The sequence below is a fragment of the Balaenoptera ricei genome, chromosome 17, assembly GCF_028023285.1.
Source record: "Balaenoptera ricei isolate mBalRic1 chromosome 17, mBalRic1.hap2, whole genome shotgun sequence".
In the NCBI taxonomy this organism is placed as follows: Eukaryota; Metazoa; Chordata; class Mammalia; order Artiodactyla; family Balaenopteridae; genus Balaenoptera; species Balaenoptera ricei.
The window spans coordinates 80206688-80230335 of record NC_082655.1 but is presented as its reverse complement, the minus strand read 5'-3'; the positions used below and the strand labels follow the sequence as shown (position 1 = coordinate 80230335).

The following is a 23648-nucleotide window of genomic DNA, read 5'->3' as shown; positions in this document are numbered from 1 at the left end:
TTCTTTTATAAATTGCTACATAATATACCACTGTGTGAATATACCACAATTTATTTATCCATTTCTTACTGAAAAGCATTTGGGTTGTTTCCAGGTTTTACCTCCATACATTATTGTATGCATCTTTTGGTAAACATATGCACTTATTATTCCTGGGTAAATACCTAAGAGTGGGATTACCAAGTCAGTGCAGTGTGTAATTTCAAAAGATACTGCCGTGCTTTCAAATCTCTTCCCCCCTGCAGTGTACGAGAGTTCCAATTGTGTCACTTCTTTGTCAACACTTGGTATTGTTAGTCTTTTGAATTTAAGCCAGTCGAGTGGGTGTGTAGTGGCACCTCATCGTGGTTTTGACTTGCATTTTCCTGATGATTAATGATATAAGCACTTTGTTAATAGCTTATTGGCCATTGGTTCTCCTCTTTTGTGAAGAACCCATCAAGTCTTTTGTTCACTTTTAAATCAGCTTGTCTTTTTTTTTTATCGATTTGTAGTTCTTTATATATTCTAGATACTAGTCCTTTGTCAGATGCATGTACTGCAAATATCTTCTCCCAGTCTGTGACTTGTCTTTTTACTCTAATTAAGGGGGTCTTTTGATAAATAGTAGTTCTTAGTTTCAATGAAATCTAATGTCTCAATCTTTTCTTTTAATGTTTTCTTTGGTCCTTCCCCAGAGGGAAAAGAAGGGATATTTTTCTATTTTTTTTTCTCCTAAAAGCTTTATTGTTTTACCTTTTACATTTAATTTTATGATCCATTTCAAAATACATTTTTTGTGTGTTTCAAATACATTTTGTGCATAATCAGCAGTCAAGGCCAAGGTGCATTTATTTTGCATCTGGTATCTTTTATTAAGAAGATCATCCTTTCCCCACTGAATTGCAATGGTGCCTTTGTAGTAAATCAGGTGACTGTATATATGTGAGTCTATTTCTGGACTCTTGTTTCTTTTCCATTTTACCCTGTGAGCAGAAACCGTAACTGGATTGTGAGGCCAGAGACAGTCATTTCCCAAGATGCTATTTTTAGGTGGAGACATGAATGCTTTTGCTTTGGTAGAGTTCTTTTGATTCTCTTCCCTGACTTACTTTCCATCTCTTTATAAGGACAAAGATGGCAGAGAGCTGCAAGCCATGCATTGGCAGTGGTGATCAGACATTTTTTACTATAAATTCTATTACATCTACTTTTGCTAATAGAAAAAATAATACAAAATTTAGTATGTCCCTTAACCCAATATCCAGAAAACAAAGTGAAATTACACGAACGCCTAAGGAGCCTTTATTTTGCATTGCTCATAATTCATTTTCTATATTCCTGGTTGTATATATGGATACCTACTAGAAATATTCTACAAATGTTTTGAGATCTCAGAGAAATAACAGCTAGTGCTATAACCTGGGATTTTAACTTTTCCTTTTCCTGTTTTTTATGAGTGAAAAAAATATTACATCAATTTGTCTTTAATCTTGGCATTTATTATAATTATTATAGATATTCATGCTGTGTTTGCACTGCAAATTATAAATTATCTTTTAATTAGAAAAGCACATTTTTAGCTCTTGCTTGTGAATGGCAACATCAGCTACAAGAAGAAATATTTGTGTATATTTTGGTTGTGTTATTTTTAAGAAATAAAATTCCACATATTCTTCATAAGATAACTAAAAAAAACCCCTCCTGATGTAAGTACTGATCACAGTTTCTCTGATGCACACAGTGGGACTAGGTTTACCAAATTCAATTCTCTACAAGTACTTGGTCAATGAACACTTAATACCTTGTGAAAATGTCTAAGTCCATCTCAGAACGCACCTGGTTCCCATAAACATAGGTTCAGCAGTAGGTGCGGCTTTAATGGTGAAATTATGGATTTCTTGTTTCCTCCTCTGCCTGCATTCACTCGGGAAGACTCCTGGAACAGAGCAGTTCATCCTATTATAAGAGGATCACTAAGCAGGAAATAGTCAACACACTCGTCGTCGGACAAACCCTATCCTTACACGGTCTGCTTGTGCTCTTATATTAACGTACAGGACTTGCTCCCCGAAAGGACCACAGCTACCACTCATCACTTTCTGTAATATCCAACTTTGTTATTATGGGAAACTTGAATATAGAGGCTCCCCAAACACTGAAAAAAATATACGAGAAAATATTGAGCAAAATAATTGTAATAAATTGATAAGTCTAAATGTCAGTCATCTCCCATTTCGCGATTACACCCTCCTACGTAATGCTGCGAGTGAAGTAGAAGGCATTTGGCTTTGGTCCTTCTAACCGCAATCCAACTTTGAATTTCGCTGTTGCCTGAATAGCAGGATCATTTTGATGTCAGGCATTTATACACTGCAGAGAACACATGCAGGCTCCCCTAGAACGTGAGTAAAACTAGAAAAGTTTAGAGAAAACAAGCATTAGTCATCTGGAAACATAGTCCTAGAGGCTGTGGACGTGTGGCTTCCAACAAGAGAAAGACTTCATCTATTAGTACAGATCTTCCCTGACTTACACTGGATTTACATCCTGATAAACCCAGCGTTAAGTCGAAAACATTTCAAGTGGAAAAGGCATTGAATACACTTAACCTACTGGACATCGTAGCTCAGCCTCACCTCCCTCAGATGCGCTCGGAACACTCACATTAGCCTACAGCCGGGCAAAATCATCTCACACAGAGCCTGTTTTATACTAAAGTGCTGCCTATCTCATGCGGTTTACTGAACACTGTACTGAAAGCGAAAATCAGAACGGTTGCCAGTGCATCAGTGGGTCACCCTGGAGACCCCGTGGTGACAGGAGCTGCTGCTGCCCTGGCCAGCACTCACGAGGGGATCCACCGTATCTCGCTGCCCAGGAGAAGATCAAAATCCACACGTCGAAGTACGGTTTCTACTGAACGCATATCGCTTTCACATGGTAGTCGAAAAGTTCAAGTTGAACCATTGTGTATCCTATGTTCCCTTGGCAACTATATTACTCACCACGAATCAGCATGGTTTTGCTTTATACCAGAACCACACCCCCTGTGACACGGTCTGCCTTTATACATAATCATGGAAAAATTGGTACTACTGATTCATAAATATATATGTGTGTATATATATATTTAGGAAACAGTTTTGCGTAAAGATATTTAGAAGACAGAGCAGCACTGACATGCTTATAGAAGGAAAGTGATAAGTAATTCAAGGGGAATAAGAAGACAGCGTTTATGCTTCGAAAGTGGAGAAACTTTTTTGACGTTCCAGTTATATCCACAAGCCTCTACCCACTAGGAATTATCATTTAGTTCATGCTGTGAGGTTTCAGCTACCTCAGCTGAGAATACCATGATCACTGATAACAGTAAATGGCCAGTTAGTTTTTCAAGAAGTCAAAACTTCATGGTTTGAAAAGCCTCTCCAATGTCTTAAGGAGTACACAGTGGTTCATATGATCACTGGTTAATACAGAGATGCTTTGGGAAGTATCAGGTACCAAAGTTCAAAGGTGGCCTCTGTCTAGCACTCTGGATCGCCATGGAAATATCAGGATCAGAGTGATGAGAGAATTCTTGTAGAGTGTAGAATTTTTGAATGCTCTTACTTATTACATAATGATACTATTATTTGTAAGGCATCTCAAAATATTTTAAATTATGCACAATTGCTTTTAGTGCTAATTGGTAAGAAGAGCCCCCTGGTAAGATTTCCAGAGCATAAATGGCCATTGTCATAGTTGAAAAAGTTGCTCATTCATGCTCCCTTGTATTCTTCAATGCTACAGGCTAAGTCTGAGTAACATACATGAAAATGTTACTTTTTTAAAAGGACCTAATTCAGTACATGGTGGCATGAAAACACAGGGAAAAGTATTTCAACTAGACCATGTACAACCTGTTTTAAAAGTAGTACCACCTATATAGACAGTGACATCTCCAGAAACCATACTTCTCCAACAGGTAGGATGAAGAGATAAGCTTGTGTATGATTGTGACTGAAATTGCCGAGAATTCAGGCATCGTATATGCTTGTAAGGTTAGGCTCTACACTTCTGTAGGAATTATTTAAGAACTCATTCTTTAAGAAACCAAGTTCACGTTAGACGCCTACGCTGCTTAAGCAGACACCCACTGGCCAAACAGAATTCCAAAGAGATTACAAGTGACACCTACGCTAATTATTCACTGAGCAACATTACTACTATGACCAGTGGGGGAATTAGTTGGTGGCATTTCTAAATCAGTCTAAGAAGTATTACAGCATCAATTCAGAATTAGACTGTCAGAGAAGCATCTGTGCTATTAGGGTCCACAAAACTGGAGAGATCCTTCTGAAGCGACACATAACGTTTGTAAAAATAGTCCCTGAAAGCCACTGAAAGTGCTGGCATTTCCTAAATTGCCATTAAACTCTAGTGACAGCGAAGATGGAGGATTCCTGCCTAGTGCCCTGCTCTGAAGGAAAAGGGTAACATCTGTTCAAGTGGTTTGATGGCCCAGCATTTTAGTGAGGCACAGACCCCGGACAGAAGTGTCCTGACGTGACACACACACACACACACACACACACGTACTGCTTTCACTACAAGGGTATGCAGAGGACTGATGGTCCATTTTGTCACGTGGAGGCTTGAGGCTCGTTTCCGCTAACACTGGAAGTGACGCTGCTACTAAGCCTCATCTATCTTAAGGTGAGAAGGAAACAATCAGTGGCGTCTGAGACACCTAAGAAGTATGTAAACCAAATAGCTTACAGCTGACAGTATGTCTCATTACCACTGTGTTAGGAATTGTTTGAATTTCCATCTTACCCTTAAAGATTATAAATTACACAAAGTGTTTTTCAAAATCGGCCAAAGATGGTTTGTTTATATTCTAAGAGTATGACTAACATAAAAGCCATCAATTAATGGACATTAATAACATTTTAAACTGCTTCCCAGTCATCACTAGTAAGTGTTTAAGTAAAAGGGTAAATTTATGAAAATTAGATTTTAAAGCAAACAGTATTGGGGACTTCCCTGGCGACCCAGTGGTTAAGACTTTGCCTTCCAATGCAGGGGGTGCGGGTTCGATCCCTGGTAAGATCCCACATGCCTCATGGCCAAAAAACCAAAACACAAAAGAGAAGCGATACTGTAACAAATTCAATAAGGACTTTAAAAATGGTCCACATCAAAAAAATCTTAAAAAACAAAACAGTATTCAGTTTTGTGGCTTTAGGCATCATTAAATCACATGCTTTAAAAAATCTTCAAGGACATTTATACCTAATATTAAAGGCCAATAGCTACTCCTATACTTGGAGTTGGCTCAGTCACTCAGTATGATCAAAAGACTGTGGTAGAAGTGACATAATTTGACTTCTAAGCCTCCGACTTTGTTGCCCCCTCTTTTAGGCAGCCCTGCAGCCACTGTTTAGAAACCGGGGCACTTTGACAGGACACATAAGGAACCGAGGCATCTCCGGTGACCCTAACTCAGTTCCAGCCAACTGAGCGATGTCAGCCAGCCTGAAGTGAATCGACAGACGACTGCAGCCACGTAAAGCAAATGAACGATACTTTAAGCCACTGCTCACTGAATGAGCAGTTACAATATACTTGACACAGAAACTGGTTCCCAAAACCCAAAACACCTGGCACTGCCCGGGAGAGCCTGGGAGAACAGGGAACTAACTGTCCGTGAAGGTTGGAAAAGCAAAACTGCTATTGGAAGCTGGAAAGATGGTGACTTACGTCTTTAAGCAGCAAAACCACTCGCAAAACTAGCAAATGTGTGTTTTTGGCTAAGAAGCTTTCTAAGAAATGTTCAAAGTGTCCACTGGTTTCCTTCAGCTCTGTATGAGGCATGGGAAGAGGGACATGAAACAGAGAAGAAACTTTTCATTTACAAAAAGAGTTCAGCAAAAATATAGCAGACGCAGGACCTGTAAGGTTGGGTCCACTCTCTCCAGAGCTGAAGATTCTCAAAGTAAGAAATGGTTTCTGGATCATGATCAAATCAAGACTGTAACTGCTATGCCCTTTGGGTTACGTCAGCACCTAGAAAATCCTCTCAGCTGGACAAAGGAGTTCTTAAGCATCTTAAGAGATTTTTCCCAGAGCACTCCACTATTCCAGAGAGGTCTGTGTGAATCACGATTTAGCTTTTAAAGGACATTTAGGGAACTCCAAACAGTTTTATAGGAAACCCACAGCATTTTTAAGGGAGTTGTACTTTGATAAACATATATGCACAAAGACATTTTAAAAATAAACAAGACCTCTCGACCCCCAACTTTGAGTAAGCAGGGAAGAGGATATAAACGATCCACTTTAGAGCACTTATGATAAATGCATAGTCTTAATTTCTAGCAAATACATATCTTTCGGTGTTTTTGTTCTCTCAGGCCAATGCCTGAAAGAAATGGAATTCATGTAAGCTACTCCAACCATCGGAATAAATTGAGCCATAAACCCAGGGTTTTGGGGTTTTCCTCTCTCTCCCTCAACTGGAAGAACATTATGCTAAGTCAGGAGTGATCGATGTGATTCTCACTGAGCTCCTAATTCTGAGACATTGGCCAAGTCACTAATCACTCCAAACCTGTTTTCTTGTCTTTAAAAGGATCAATCCAATAGTGACGTCACAAAAGATGGTGGATTAGTATCCAGAGAATGTGTCCCTCCACTTTAGATGCAAAAATCCTCAACAAAATTCTAGGAACTGAATTCAACAGATTAAAAGGATTACACAAAATGACCGCCGGGTGGGGTGGGGAGGTCTATTCCAGAACGCAAGCATGACTCAACATATGAAAATCAATGTAACACATAACATTAATAGAAGGAAGGACAAGAAAAACACATGGCCATCTCAATGAATACAGAATAAGCATTTGACAAACTTCAACACCGCTTCGTCATTAAAAACATTCAACAAACTAGAAACTGAAGGGAAGTTCCTCAACATGAAAGCCATACGTGAAAAACCCACCACAGTGAGTAGCATACACAATGGCGAGAGACTGAAAGCTTTCCCTCTAAGATAGGAACACAAAGATTCTCATTTTCACTGCTTCTTTTCAACACAGTATTGGAAGTTCTAGCCAGAGCAATCAGGCAAGAAAAAGAAATAGAAGGCATCCAAATTGGAAGGGAAGAAGTAGAACAATTTCTATTTGCAGATAATCTGATAATTAAAGAAGCAATTCCACTTATAAAATCCAAAAGAATAAAATACTTAAAAATAAATTTAACTAAAAAAGGACTGTATACCAAAGGCTACAAAATGTTTCTAAAATAAAGAGGATATAAATAAATGGAAAGACATCATGTATTTATGAACTGAAAGACAGTACTAAGATTGTCAATACAGGGACTTCCCTGGTGGCACAGTGGTTAAGAATCCGCCTGCCAATGCAGGGGACATGGGTTTGAGCCCTGGTCTGGGAAGATCCCACATGCTGCGGAGCAACTAAGCCCGTGTGCCGCAACTACTGAGCTCGCGTGCCACAACTACTGAGCCTGCGCTCCAGAGCCCGCGAGCCACAACTATGGAGCCCACGTGCCACAACTACTGAAGCCCAAGCACCTAGAGCCCGTGTTCCACAACAGGAAGCCACCGCAATGAGAAGCCCGCGTGCCGCAACGAAGAGTAGCCCCCGCTCGCCGCAACTAGAGAAAGCCCGCGTACAGCAACAAAGACCCAACACAGCCAAAAATAAATTAATTAATTAATTTTAAAAAAAAGATTGGCAGTACTGCCATAAAGTAACCTACAGATCTGATGCAATCCTTAACAAAATTCCAATAGTCATTCTTCCAAAATGGAAAAACAAATTCAAAAATTCATATGGAGGGAATTCCCTGGTTGTCCAGTGGTTAGGATTCCATGCTGCTACTGCAAGGGGTACAGGTTCGATCCCTGGTCAGGGAACTAGGATTCTGCATGCCTCACGGCGTGGCAAAAAAAAAATCATATGGAAACTCAATGTACCCTAAAGAGTCAAACAATTTTCAAAGAGGATCAAAGTTGGAGGACTCATAATTCCAGATTTTAAAACTTATTACAAAGTTTACTATAAAACTCAATATAGTAAAGACTGCAGTACTGACATAAGGACGGACACACACACACACACACACACACACACACCCCCGCCAATGAATCAGAACTGAGAGTCCAGCAATAAGCCCATACGTCAATGGTCAAATGATTTTCGATGACAATTCAGTTGGAGGAAAAAAAGTTTCTTCAGGTGGTACTGGGATTACTGGATATCCACATACAGAAGAATGAAGTTGGACGCCTACCTCACACCAAATACACAAGTCAATTTAAAATGAATCAACAATCTAAATATGAGTTAATACCACAAAACTCTTAGATATGACATCAAAAGCACAGGCAAAAAAAAATTAAATTGGACTTTATCAAGATGATAAACTTCTGCACATCAAAGGAGATTATCAAGAAATTGACAAGATGACCTACAGAATGGGAGAAAATATTTGTAAATCATATGAGCCTAGTATCCAGAATATATAAAAAAAACTCTTACGACTCAACAACAGAAAGACAACTGAAAAAAATGGGCAAAGTGCTTGAACTGGTATTTCTCCAACAAAGATATACAAATGCCCCACAAGCACATAAAACACCCACTTAGGATGGCTACTAAAAAAAAAGTCATGATAATATAAATGCTAATGAACCAACCAGAAAGTAATATACAGTGCAGGAAAGATACAAGCAGAAAAGGTTCTTGTGAAGTAACTAAATCTTCGTATCATATGAGAAAGTAAACTGAAAATATAAATTGATTTATCGAGAAATACCAGTATAGTCGTATAGTCTGGCACATTAAAAAAAAAAAAAAGGCCAAACAAGCAAAATTACTTCCACGTGGCAAAACTGGGAAATAGGACAGGGGTTTAAGGGCATATTAATTTTTTTGAAAGCACATACATGTTTTATACCATGATAATTTTTTTAAATAAATAAAAATGAAAGTTTGTATAATTTTTGCTCATTCTGTTCTTAGGATATCCAGGTACTTTTGCAAAAGTAAAACTATCCACGTAATTCATGTACGCTTCAAGTTTACTTGCAGTTAAATGTGACTTAAACTTTCATTCTCACAATAAAGAGAGCTACATTTCTACTCGAGTTTGAATACTGAATTTACAGATTCTGATAAAGAAATCTTTATAATAGCTAATGTTTATTCAGTACTTAACCTGTTTATCTGAAATTGTTCAAAGCCCTTTATAATTTTCATCACTTAATTTTCAAAATAACCCTACGAGGTAGGTCTTATTATTATACCATTTTATACATGAGAAAACTGAGGCTCAGAGTTTATGCAACTTGGCCAAAATTAAAGTTAGACCTGGGACTAAAGCGTGGACATTCTGATGCCAAGGCTCACCTCAACGACCCAATGGTAAGAACTCAACCAGGCTTCATTTTTCTTCTTTTTAACTAAGAAAACTGCATTTTCTTTTTGTTTGCTTTGTGAAGGTTTATGTGACCACTGATAGCATGGATATGAAATGGGATATAAGAAAAACTCTAAGCAACAGAAGCCAACGTTAAAGAGCGACACTCCTGAGATGTCACACGTCAGCCCACAGCCCCACAACACAATGACCACGTGAAATCTCAAGTCAAACAGGCCCCCGGCAGATTCATTCAGACCAACCTCACCGGCTTAGCAGGACCACTCTGTACATAAAGTTCTTTAGTGCTTTGATATTCTCCGCATGAAGATGTAATGGAAGGATTGAATAGAAACATGTGAAATCATTTGTTCATTTATTCATTAATATGTTGTCAAATTCAGTTTTCTATACACTATGGTGTTTATTCCATTTTCTGTACTATTAGACATACATATTTAAAAAAATATTTAACTTATTTTTATGAAGAAATTAAATATTTTCTGAAAAAAAGAATCACTTTATTATTGTTCTCTAGCAATAAACCTGAAACAAGTCTCAACCAGCTCAACTACTCATTTAAATACCTCTGCTCTGTGGCAACTTAGCTAAAGATCGGCTTCACACAATTCTATTCTACGTAACACTGTTTTACCCTGTTACATAGCATATAGTTAAAGAACATTTTTGTAATAAACATGTTTCTCTTTTGATATGATACAGAACAAGTTTTTCACACTTCCCAGCAATCACTCAAATATATTAAAAATTGTATCCTTCTTTAAAAGGCACACACATTTACAGGTTCAAATCTTTATTGTTTTAAAATTCTACATGTCTTTTACAATACAACATTTTGTTATATTTAAATGACCTCTAAATGGTTAATGTACAATGAATACGATTTTTCTGAAACTGAACCATGAATTACGACGTCATCAATAAGATTATTCTAAACAGAATAATAAAGTGTTGGGAAGGTCTGTGTGCTGCTTGAGAAACTCCCACTAGCTCCTCCCTGTAGAACCCAGGCGACCAATCTGTTCAAAGTGCTTTTGAAGATTGCTGATTATGGCTGATCTTAAAGTCAGTCAATCAAATAAGAGTTCCTTTTTGTAATGAAACATCAAAGGGCATTTAAAAAAATAAATGAAACAATTTGTTTTAGTAATCTACAGAGGCAAACTCAAAATTATGATTATCTGCATGCAATGACACTCCTCTTTAAATAGTTTCGAAGAATTTATACATTTTATAAAGAATGTGTTAAAGAGTGCAAGTTTTCTGATATTGATTTCACAAAAGGACAAGTGCTGGTAATAACAACTAACACTGAATATCTAAGTTCAAGCTAAGGTATATGTAACAGGCGAAGAATATGGCTGATCGTAAACCACAACGCACGGCGTGTGCCCTTTGAGAAAGTGAACTAGTTTGGTCCGCATTTCTAGAGTTACTTGGGTAGAAAAACAAAAACAAAACCATTTTAACTCAGCCAAGGGTTTTGATGAATTTATTGTTCCTAAAATGTAGCCAGGTAAAAAGTAAATGATATACACTAAAGAAGTATGCTGTCGTGTTGACTTGTATATAAAAAGATGGCCTGTTTTTGGAGTGATGAATGAGCACTGTTGGGACAGATCAGAAAAACGTCACAGAATGCCTCAATTTCTTCCATAAATTATACTTTCTTATTCCATGACACAGCTTTCACTCTGTAAAACTTTGTCCCCAAAGGAACTTTAAATCTGTTTTGTGCCTAAGACAGAAAGAAAAGGGTGATTAAACCAAATTACAGAGGTACCATCCTACCACACTGTGCAATGCTCGATCATTGTGGGGAGAGGGGTGTCTTTATCAAAGGACACAGATCCGCCCCTCACCAGATGAGCATATAACAGACGAGCCACTAATACTGACGGCAGGGTCGGTAATCACTGCTAAATAATACAGTACAAAGTGAGCCATATGTTATTATTTTAAACATCAAAGAAACCTCAACAACACACAGGTCAAGTTCTATTGCTGTTTTGGTGCACGGGGTCCACAAACGAGCTAGGAAGACTGCTCACTGGATCTCTCTGACTCTACAGCACTGACACTGCCGACATCAGTCAGGTGCATTCTGAGCCATCAATATCTCACATTATCTTTCTTCAGTGGGGGTAGCATTAAAAAAGTAAGGAAACATCAGCTCTACCTACAAACAGATTAATCACCAGTTATGCTGTGTTCCTTCTTTGCACATGAAAACACTAGTAATTTAATACTCAGAACAGAAACTTGTTGTAGTTTTCCTGGATATGTTGATAGCTTGTTGGCCATCTACCTCTACTCCTGGAAGGTAAATCACATAAATATTCATAAAATTGCTGGTGCAAACTCACACTCATTAAATTCAGGCCTAATTCAAGTGAATCAGAGGCCAAGAAGAGCACTGCTCTGCATAAAGCATCCTGAGAATCTTCTTACAACTCCTAGGTCCGCGTCCCACGATGGGCTTACCTTTTTGGCCTGACAGTACTCCTTCTCCATCACTTTTCCAAGGACCCATGGTCTTCGAGATGCACCTGAGGCTATGGAATCAAACCATTAAATTCTTTTAGAAAGTACAACTATAATAATTCATGAAAACATAACTGCCAGAGTCAAAACAGTTTAATGACATTCTCGAGAGTGAAATCACAGAAGTGCATAACAATTTATAAAACAAAACTGAATTTTACTTTTCAACCACTAATTTTGGCTTCACTTACTCATTAAGTGCAGATGGTAAGTCAAACCACAGAACTGACAAAGTTCAAGAAACAAAAACACAATCTGAGTACAAATCATGAACAAATAAATCTAGGAATTCTAAATTAGCTCCACAGTGCCACCTACTGAAAGTGCTAACACATGACCTTTTCTGCTACTGAAAGCAGACAGTTACACAGACAAAATTTATATTCTAGGTTCAAAGCAAAGCATTGTCTTCTCTCTTTTTTTGGCACCACAATGCAAACACAGTCAGTGCATGATAAATACTAATAAGGATTAAGGATGAAAGAAAGTCTAAAGGGCAGTACTTGTGTGGAGGGGAGATTAAAATATGTGGAAGGAGACACGATGAAAAAGCTAGTTCTCACACGGCAAAGTGTGTAAGAGATAAATACTCATTCTCTTTTAAAATTCATCAGAAGAGAAGTTGTCATAAAAGAGTTGATTCCAAAAGTATTCGACCAATAAATTCTCTGTTAAGGGTAAAGCCTCTGAGAAGCTAAAACTGATTTTTATTCCATAAACCTTACTTGGCATGATATAAAAAAAAGATATCCTGAATAAACCATCTGAAATGAACATACAGATACTACCATGTGATACAAAGATAAAAAAACTCCTGGACCACAGGATATGGCAAGTCTACTCTAAGGACTAATAGAGCCCTTCACAAATAATTCACAATTTCTGAAAAGAATCATCTAACACTCATGTCCAAGGAGTGATGAGTCCCCGTCACGGGCATAACAACGCCCTGGTCACCCACACACCCCCAGGGCAAGGAGTCGGTAGGCAGCATTACCCCAACTGGCATCCTGTTCTGTATGTATGCATGTACGTATGTATGCATGTATGTATGTAGGAAAGGAGGGAGGGACGGAGGGATGGAGGAGGAAAAAAGAGGGGGCTTGAGTTCTGTGGTAAAGACTGTTAAATAAATTCTTTTCTGTGGGACTTGTGAGAGTCTTTACAATGCAAATGCGTGTGGTAGACAGTGAGAGGTTACTAGATGTAAACACTGAACTCTTCCTGTTCTTAGGAAATGCAGAGTGAAGTAGTTAAAGGGGCAGGATGTCACTTTGTGTGGAAACAAACGTGCGCGTGCTTGTGTACAGCCGTGGATCAGTACATTTAGACGTGCACAGGCAGAGGTAATGCAAATGGGGCAGAATGTTAACAGCAGGTGACTCTGCGTGAAGGGATATAGGGCTTTTTTATACTGTACTTATTTATGCAACTTTTTTGGTAAATTTAAAAATCATTTTCAAGTAAGTCTAAATAAATGAAAAACAAAAAACCTACCAAAAAATTCAAGAAAAAAAATCAAGTTCATTGTTTTCAAGGTACAAAACCAGTAAATTAAACTGCAAGCTTCTCATTTTTCATGGTCACATTCTACATAACCCACCGCCAACAGCCATGGTGGCGTGATCGTGTGCGGCCTACTTCAGAGAACGGGCATATGACCATGTTCACAAGTCATTCCAAACAGGAACATCAAACCAAATGGACACACAGTCTTGTTTTTGAATAATTCTATTTAACCTAAGTATCCCAGGGTACCTATTCTGTTCTTTTTGAGTTCTTTAAAGATCAATGTAATGGATGATAGTAATATACTAACTGTAATTTAGTATACTTTAACAAAGCTTATTGCCTTTTTAAAAAAATTTACTGACAAGTTCAATGAAAGAAAAAGGTAGAAACAGGATGATAAATAGGAGAGAAAAGACATCTTATAATTTAAAAGAATTTATTTTTGCCAAAACAAGTAATGCCCTTATAAACAAATGAGCATGTTATACTGAAGCTTAAATAGGTATGAGAATTTTAACAGTGTAATTCTGCTATTGCTGGAGTATGAGATATTTGATCCAACTGCATCAGCAGAATCCAGGAAAATAATCTGGATAATGAAGATTTTAGAAAAACAAACAAACAAAAACCTGATTAGGCAGAGTTTCTGCTTACCTATTTAATTCTGATATAATTAGACAACGTGGGAGAAAAATCTTTAATATATTCTCTCCACTCTAGGTTTACTGTTTTGGTTACAGATGTGACACTTACCCCCCTCACCTGGTTTGAGGTCCAGGGCAGGCAGCGACTCCGAGTGCAGGAAGTACAAGGTGGGACTCACAGTGAAGAGCACGTAATTGTCATGGCGTTCGTCCAGGATGATGAGGACCAGATCTCCCACCTGAAAACTGAACAAAGGAATGATTTCATTGATCTAAGGAGTCACCTTGATTCTGCAATGTTCAACGAAACATTCAATTAACAATGCAATAGGGGGCTTCCCTGGTGGCGCAGTGGTTGAGAATCCGCCTGCCAATGCAGGGGACATGGGTTCGAGCCCTGGTCTGGGAAGATCCCACATGCTGCGGAGCAACTATGCCCATGAGCCACAACTACTGAGCCTGCGCGTCTGGAGCCTGTGCTCCACAACAAGAGAGGCCGCGATAGTGAGAGGCCTGCGCACCACGATGAAGAGTGGCCCCCGCTTGCCGCAACTAGAGAAAGCCCTCGCACAGAAACGAAGACCCAATGCAGCCAAAAATAAATAAATAAATAAATAAATAAATAAATAAATAAATAAATTTAAAACAAACAAACAAACAAAAAAACACAATGCAGTAAGAAATTTCATATTTACATGATTTTGTTTTACTCTACCCAGGCCCCCACGGGAATGCTGGACATACACAGACGCTCAAAGGCTATCGCGAGCAACCGCCAAAGACCCAAAATTTTTAAAAATAAAATTTCCAATACAATCTACTGTTTAAAAGAACACAACCCAAAAAAATGCTTGGGTGAGGGGGAGAAAAAGAATACCCATTATAGTTCATCTAGCTATAGAAAGAACGTATTCATCCTAATCTTTCATTTTACAATAATAAACATAAATTGAGGGAGCAAACTTACAGTCACAGTGGGAAAGAAAGAACTACCTTACACTACTTCTCCAGTCTCCAAGTAGTCTCCTCAATTTGAAAGAAAACCCAACTGAACTAGCTGCATGTACTTAGTTAGGCTTAAACAAGTCAACAGCGATGACTGACTCGGGGTGAAGCCAGGAAGGAGGGAGCAGGAAGGAAAGAGTAGGTGTGACCGCCTAGGGTGTCTCAGCTGGTGTCTGTCTCTTCAGGGTCCTTCAGAACTGTCGTTTGGAATATCAGTTCAAAGTTAATCTAGATCTAAGATAACTTAGTGGGTCCTATACCTAATAAATCATTAACATCACTGGGGAAACTTTAAAAAGATAACAGTCTATCATTCACTAATTATTTATCCTACAATTAACTGCCTGCCTAAAAAGATGTGATAGGCACTGTTTTGGAGGATAATACCTTAAAAAAGGAAGATAGGGCCTCTCTGAGGCAGTTTTTTTTTTTTTTTTTTTAAACTCATCTCTCTCTAATCTTTGAAAGACCTTATATTGATTTGACTTGACATATAGCTGGTAGATAAAGACTGATACACCCAGCCCTTTCAAATCACTGAGAAAAGATAAAACTCTAATGAGAAGTTAAAGATCAGTAACCAGGAGTGCCTGATAACTGAACATATGGTCGATGGATCTATTACAGACAAAACAGAGGGTCTTATTTATTTTTAAGTCAGTCCTGACAAGTAGAGAAGAAATGAGCAGTATTCACGAGCTGCTAACAATGCTTTATCAGACACCCTCCTTTCCAGTAGCCCATGCCCAAAACCAATACATCACTATGGGGTAATCTGGTCCTGGAATATTGTCTATTAAATTATTCAAGTGATAATTTTAACAGTGTATTATGGATTTGTAGCATATCAATAAAATGAAGTCTGAGAAATAAAAATGAAGAAACACTCCAACTTCAAATATCAAGATTCTCCAATCTAAAATGAAAAAGACTAAGGTGATAAATGAGATTTAAAAGAGATGGCACCAGCTGAAAAGGAAGTAGAGTCCAAAAGGCTTCAGGAATGTATGTGTAAGTGATAATTAAAGGTATGATAGGAAGGACTTCGAATACAATCCTAACGTTCCCAAAATTTAGAAAAACCTTGCTTTTCAATAAAAAAAAAAATGTTAACTACGAATGAGTACAAAACACTCAGCTGACTGAACCTGAAGTTGAAAGATTATAGCCATTGAAATACATTTTTTCATTGACAATTCAATACTACTCAGTTCGTTACATTATTTTCACAGAAAAAAGCACAAAATACAAATCAAATACTTACTCTCTAATAGCTATCTTTTCCGAATGCCTTGAGGATACGGAGGACATGCTCTGAGACATCTAGAAAGAGAACAGTTCACAAAGCTTACACAAGTTAACATGTTCTCTCTCGATGCACTTACTAGGTCCACACTGCAAACATCTCTTCCAACGTTACACACATTCACGTCTGTGTCCCAGTTTTCAGGGTCCAAACTTCTCTGCTCCATTAATGTAATTCCTTTCCTTCAACAATTACTTTCAGTGGACAAATTTACCTACACTTTTACTTATGTTATTTCTTAATCAGGTTTGGCTGGATTAAAAACTGAATACAGAATCATTTTATTTATAAATACATATTTAATCCTAAAAAATATCACTAGGAAGGAGACTGATGTTTTTCGAGAATTTAAAACCCACTCTTCCGAGCAAGCATTACGCAAGGAAGGGGCTGCTCCCCCTCCTCTCCTAACGAGCATCGCAGGGGGACACGACGGGACGGGACACGACGGGACGGGACACGACGGGACGGGACACGACGGGACGGGACACGACGGGACACGACGGGACGGGACGGGACACGACGGGACGGGACACGACGGGACACGACGGGACGGGACACGACGGGACGGGACACGACGGGACGGGACAGGCTAACTGGCCTGTGGCTGCCTCGGCTCGGCCGGGACTCTCCGCTCCTCAGTCAGGCTTCAGCACATTCCTCACGCTGTCACATGTTACATGGGACACGGGTCCCAAGGTATCCCTCCCAAGCAGAGTGGGCCCAATTACAACCACACAAATGAAGGACAGATAAAATGGATTTCTCTTTGTTCGTAAGTTTAATTCTGATGCTCAGAATTTCTTCCATTTCCCTTTGAACACTATGAAGGGTCTCAATTAATGTTTAAAAACAAAAGAGAAAGAAAACAACAAATAATGACTAGAAAGACCTAAAAGTGTATTCCAACCTGTTTTCAAAATCATCCAAATAGTCTACATGCTGCCAGTGAGAACAAGTTTAACGATCCATTTTTCAGACTGTATTCAACTCTGTTTAGATTTTCTTACAAAAGCTTAAGCTCTCCACGTATTTGTTACAAACAAGGGCTTAGACGTGAGGAAGCACCGGCTGAACAGAGCTGCCGATCGGTAGGAAAGCGTGAGTGGCGCGGAGGAGCGGGTGCACTCGGGCTCTGAAGGGCCGGACCCTTTCCCTCGTAAGCCTTTCCCCAGCAGCTACTGTGTGCTGTGCGCCACCTACCGTTCCGGGCGCCAGGAGCGCACCTGTGAACAAAGTGCCTAAACCCTCGCCCAGCACAGCGCCCGTCCCCTCGCCCAGCACAGTGCCCGTCCCCTCGCCCAGCACAGCGCCCGTCCCCTCGCCCAGCACAGCGCCCGTTCCCCCGGGACGCTGCACGGAGCACACGTGGAGCACGTCTGTTCTGTGCAGCAGCCCCAGGGGCCGCAGGCAACTCCTCCAAGCCTCCTTGAAGAGGGTTTGCTTCACTCACGGAAACAGCAAATAGCCTTCAAAAAATTGTTTTGGTGATAAATTCATGACTGACAGTCTGGCAGAGCTATGGAATTAATATGTAATTTTTGCTGTTCAAGTTAAGAAAGGCAAAGGAAAGAAAGCAGATGTTTCCCTACAAGACACTTTATTTTTTAAAAAACTCAATTCTAATCAGTACCTTAAAATTTTTCAAAAGTCCTGAACACAGGCCTTAAACTGTTCCTATTTGCTCATAAACTGTCATCATCAGAATTTGAAAAATGAAGCAGCTGCTTTATTAAAGCAGGTAAGACTGACTGTAAAACTGACTCATCGAGCACTTGGTTAGATTCACAGGCTAGAGGAAAGCCAAGGCAATCGAGAGGGCCACGCAGGGTCTCAGGCAAGGTGTCAGGTTCAAACGCCTTGAGTTAAAAATTAAGAAAGAAAAAACACCCGTGACAGACAGAACGTGCTGATTCCACACACCTACGGGCGGACGCGTCAACAAGAGCCCCGTGAGGAGGAGCTCTGATGACCTGCTCACTTGACGAAGAGCCCTAACCTGACATTATAAACACATATAATCATGCAATCCTAAGAGATTACAGCTTCTTAGTAATCAGAAAAGACAATCTGGATTTTGCTGGCTGCTTTTAACGTTGTAAGACTGAGGCAGTGCATGTGGTCAGGCTTAAGAGTCAACTGTCCTCAATGACCAGCGCAGCTCAACGAAAACTGCCAGGAAAGAACTAATCACACCACACAGCCTTCTGATCTTTATAATGCAATGCAATGCAAGCAGTTTAAATGTCAAGATCAACTGGGCGAGAAGACCTTACCAGTCTCTGATTCAACCGCTTGTTTTCTTCTTCTTTCAACTGTAGTGTCTGCAGGGGTGGGAAAGAGAGACCCTCTGGTTTATGCTCGAAAATATAGTCTGCGTACTCAAGTCTGGTTCTACTATGAAAGGTTTGTGGGGACATTTCTTTTCTAGGAATCCTTTCCAACTGTCTTATTTACTGGCTTAAAAGAGAATTAGAACAGTTTTAGGTTTATTTCCTTAAGCCAAGGATTCTCAAAGTTTAATATGCATTAGAACCACTTGTGACCTTGTAAATATGCAGTAACTATCTGAGATCCATCCCCAGAGGCTCTGTTAGGAGGTCGGGCCCAAGAGGAGGAATCTGCAGTTATAATACTCATGCCAGCAGACGCTGATGAACCTTCACTAACAAGAGCACACGTGCAAGAGCACAAATCTGTACAATTCTGACTCTGAGTCCTTATCAGTTACCTTGTAGGGAGCTAAAGTGTTAAAAATCTTCAAAGCCTAAGCAATGAAAAGTGGTCTCTGAACAAAGATGTGTAAAGTCTGTAACTGAGAAGAAACCCCTTATTACCATTTTTTTCTCTTCACTTCAATTAATCACTATAAAAACCCTAACTTTTCTTCATTATTCACATATTCTACTTGTGCCCTATTTAGGAAAACAGTTAATATTTTGTTTTTTGAAATTAATATGTGAAATTCACACTTCTATTGTATTGCTGAATCCTGAACTGTTCCTGGCCACTTGGATCAGAGATGACAGGACTTCTCGAAAGTAACCACAAAAATAACCATTAAAAAAGGTCTTATTTGGGGAAGTCCCTGGCGGTCCAGTGGTTAGGGCTCAACACTTTCACTGCCAGGGCCCGGGTTTGAGCCCTGGTCAGGGAACTAAGATCCTACAAGCCACGCGGTGCAGACAAAAAAATAAATTAAAAAAAAAGAAAAGAAAAGAAAAAAAAAACCTAATCTATAAACACAAATAAAGTCTGCTTTCAGCGTAAGGTTTACTTCACTGCATCCCAGAGTGAACGTATTTATTAAACCCTGTGTTTCAAGAAAACGATGCACTTACTCGTTCCAACAGCATTATCCTCTGCCTTTCTTCAGAGAGCATGTGGACGTTTTCTCTAAGAGAGAATGGCTTATTTTAGTTTAAGTCTTAAAATTCTGGACTTCACAGTCTCTAATAAGGTTTTGGAAATGTAACTGTTAATACAGAGCACTTCACAGATTCAAGGGTTTGTACTAAATTTTCAGAAGCAGCCTGTTTAAATTAGGACACATTTTGATGGTGTAGGATGGTATAAAATTTATACCACAGATCCTGAACCTAGACTGATAAACCTTTTGAAATTATGAGCAAAACTTTGTGCATGCATTTTTCTAGGGATAATGTCTTTGAAATTTCAAGCTTTCTCCCAGGGACCATTCTTCTTATCCGTGTTACAGACAAAACGGTCATTCTTGGGAGGCTTCACCATTAAAACTAAAAACAAACAAAATGCCACAAGTCCTTGAGTGAGCTGTAAAACTCAAAGCTTCAGTTCATAAAGAACAAACCAAATCTATATAAAGACTACAAAAGTATTCCTACATGCCTACAAAGCGCTAGTCACTGTCATGTGTGAACTTGCCCATCACACTGAGGTAGTCAGAAACTAACCAGAAAAGAAAACAAGAAAGAGCGTGCGGGCTTTTCTTTCACTTTTTTACGCTGAACCATAACTGACAAGTAAAACCGTAATATATCCGAGTGCGCAGTGCGATGGTCTGACACACGCGCGTGCTGCGGGAGGGGTCCCTCCACCAAGTTACCTAACACACCCATCTCCTCACGTCATTTACCCGCCTCTTCGGTGAGAACACGGCCCACGCTCCACCCGAGCCCCTGGCAGCCGCTTTCCTGCTCTCTGCTTCCGGAGTTTGACTTTTATCTGATTTTACTTCAGTTTCCACGCAGAAGTGACAACTCCCTCGCCCCAGCACGGCCTCAGCACGCTGAACGCACCAGCGACTCTAAGGAAGCCCTGCGCCCCTGACGCCATGGCCTCAAGGCCTGGACGCCCCTGCAGGGTCCCCGCCGGCCGCCTGCACGCTGCGGTGGCACCTGGGCACGGTATGAAAGCGTGCCAAAGAGGATTCCTGCACACCATCAGTGGCGCTAACACGGGCCGTGGCACGGAGAATTCACACGCGCAGCTCTCAGGTCCACGGGCCGCGGCCCCCGGCGAGCAGGACGGGGCACTCACCGGACAGACATCATGCTGGTCTCCAGCGCTGAGTCCAGCCTGCCTTCGCCGAGGGCATCCGGGGCCTCCGCCGGGGGCTCGGGCGCACAGGCCCCATACAGCTCGGGGGCGGCGGCCACCCCCGGGGAGGGGACAGGCCCGCCGCCCCGCAGCCGGCTGACCTCCTCCTCCAGCCTCTTCTTCTCCTCCAGCAAGCGCGCGCGGTCCTCGGACAGGGACTCGATCAAATCTGCAGCCCCGGGCGGACGTGAGCGTTACAATCGTTGCGTGTGACACGGAACTAACAATGTCGCATTAGGAAGCGTCACTGACCTTTGTCCCGCTCTTGCTGCTGCATCGTGCTTTTCAGCTTGTCACTGAGATCACTGATTATGTTCTCTTTTCTCATTTTCTCTCTCGTTAAAACAGTATTAAAATTGGTCTGGAACAACAGAACGATAACTACTTAAATTATCTGCATGCACAGGGCAGCTAGAGCTAAAGAAAATACGTCTATTTTTGCATGGTGCGTCTCTATGGGGAGAAGAAAAAGCGTAATTCACAAGTGATGTTTATTTTGAAATAAAAATGCCACGCTGTGGTAACCACATTCGATTGTATTTTCCTAGTTCTGTATTAAGATGTGTTCCAATTTAATATCTTGAAAATGAATGCTATTTTCACATACTTATTGTCAGAGGAAAAGCATTAGTAAATATTTCTTAAATTTGGGGGAAAGAAATAAAATAGGCAACACTTTAACCAGTGCTGTTATATACTTAACTGTTTCTTTTAGTGATCTCCCTGCCTCTGGAATCTTCCTTCTGTCCTTAGCTAAATCTCGACTCCACAGTCACATTTTGGACATGACTGTATCCCACCTCCTCCTCCCATCTGGATATCTGCTGGTTTATAATGGCTGGACCTGCGACTCCTCGACTTCTAGGAAAGCCTTCTCACTGCGGATCTCATACATACCAACTGCCTACAGAGATCCCGCGAGCCAATTTCCAAAATTAAGAGTCAAAGATCCTCCAATCAATCATTAATGCCAATGATGCTAGAAACAGAGACATTTAACAAGAAGGTGGCATTCTTGGGCCAAAATTAGTGAATTTGTTAAATATTGAGTTAAACTCATTTCTAGCCAGAAAGCAGACAGGAAGATCCCCTGAAAAAGAATATTTATGATATGCCTTTGTATTAAGCCATTGTTCTGTAACATTTATGGTAGAAAATTAACAAATATTTATGATAGTACATTAGTTACTTGGTTTTCATAACCTCTGGCTGTTTCTGCAATATCAAATGGATTTTCAGAAAAGTTAACACAATTTATAATACACATATTAGAAACAAGACTAGTTAAGGTAAGAGCCAACTAGGCCCAAGCAGCCCTTATAAAGCTAGTTACAAATCAACTCAGGCAACTACCACTTAACATCCAAACACCACTTAAAATTGGCAGGTACCTCAGGAGTCACCTCCCCTCTCGCCTGACAACTACTGAAAGAAGAACTACATTTGGATCAGATGGCTGGCTGCTTTATGCACTGGTTTCCGTCTTATTTCACCCCCCTCAATGCTGGACGTCTGCAGTTGCACAGGCTCACAGGAGCACAGAGACAGGCAGCAAGAGAGCGGGAGAGAAAGACCTAGCTCACGGAGGAGGAAACATGAAAGCATGCGCAACTTCAGACTTCTAAAAACAGAGACCTGAATGGCCTCTTCACTGACAGTTCTCACTTAAACCTGGTGGCCACCCCCCGGCCCTGGACAGCCCATTTCCTTGGTTTCCATGAAGCACACACTGCTTTGTTTCTGGTTCCTCTTTCTCATTCCCCCTTTTCCAGGCTCCTCTGTCTTTCCCCAGGCCTTAACATTTAAAGTTCCTAAGTGTTTGGAACTATACTTCTACATTTTCTTTCTGTTCTCTGGTTGACATTTTTTTTAAACTCTAAAAAGACAGTAAGAAAAGGAAAACTGCACCACACCACATTAAATGTGCACATCAACTGTAACATGCCTACCAGTCTCAGAAACGTATTCCTCGGGATAAAAAAGGATGTCGTGTTACCCCTGGCCTGACTTACACCTGCTCTCACACCGGCCTGGCCTGGCAGCCCTCACTCTGCCCCACGCCCCAGCCAGCAATCCTGATTACGTAGAAATCCAGCCGCGTCGCCCCTTTATTTCCTCTCCCACTGCCACCCAGCACCTTGGCTGATGTAATGCTCCCTCACAGGGCATCGTGACCCTCAGCGGACTGGCCGCTGCCAACCTCACAAGCACCAGCTCTCACCACTGACCCACAGTAATACGGGAATCACCAAAGCTCAACAGTGCTCCACCCTAACCTACCGCCAGCCTACCACAGGGATAAGAATTGTCAGCATGTAATTTAGAATAAAATTTTACAGCTTAGAAAAAAAATTCAAATATCATCTATGCAGTGATACAAACACTTTCACTTGCAAAAAAACCAAACTGATGTGAAGACGTTAAACGATGTTTACGAGATCACATAGGTAGCTAAGGAACCAGGAACAGAATTCACATTTCCTAACTCCTAATCTAGCACTGCTTCATTCTGAAGCACCTATGTGACATAATGACCATTAAAAAGAAAATGCTTCTATCACGAAGAAGATATTTAATAATAAATACCATCAGGATCAATGTGGGAAAATCACATTTAAGATATAAGA

General features: G+C 40.3%; 1 protein-coding gene across 3 annotated transcripts in view; it reads right to left on the bottom strand.

The window, feature by feature from the left end:
* RB1CC1 (RB1 inducible coiled-coil 1) overlaps positions 1-23648 on the bottom strand; it is an 81249-nt gene that overhangs the window by 9549 nt on the left and 48052 nt on the right. Inside the window, exons 16-23 of one of the 3 annotated variants that reach the window (XM_059902379.1) lie at positions 21274-21382; positions 20962-21190; positions 19785-19839; positions 18720-18767; positions 16402-16460; positions 14242-14378; positions 11917-11987; positions 1819-1918 (exon numbers count right to left, since the gene is read on the bottom strand). In XM_059902379.1, coding sequence (XP_059758362.1) covers positions 1819-1918; positions 11917-11987; positions 14242-14378; positions 16402-16460; positions 18720-18767; positions 19785-19839; positions 20962-21190; positions 21274-21382 — 808 coding nt within the window. Of the gene's footprint in view, positions 1-1818; positions 1919-9770; positions 11171-11916; positions 11988-14241; positions 14379-16401; positions 16461-18719; positions 18768-19784; positions 19840-20961; positions 21191-21273; positions 21383-23648 lie in introns of those variants that run through there. The other 2 variants (XM_059902380.1, XM_059902382.1) reach the window with 2 other exon arrangements.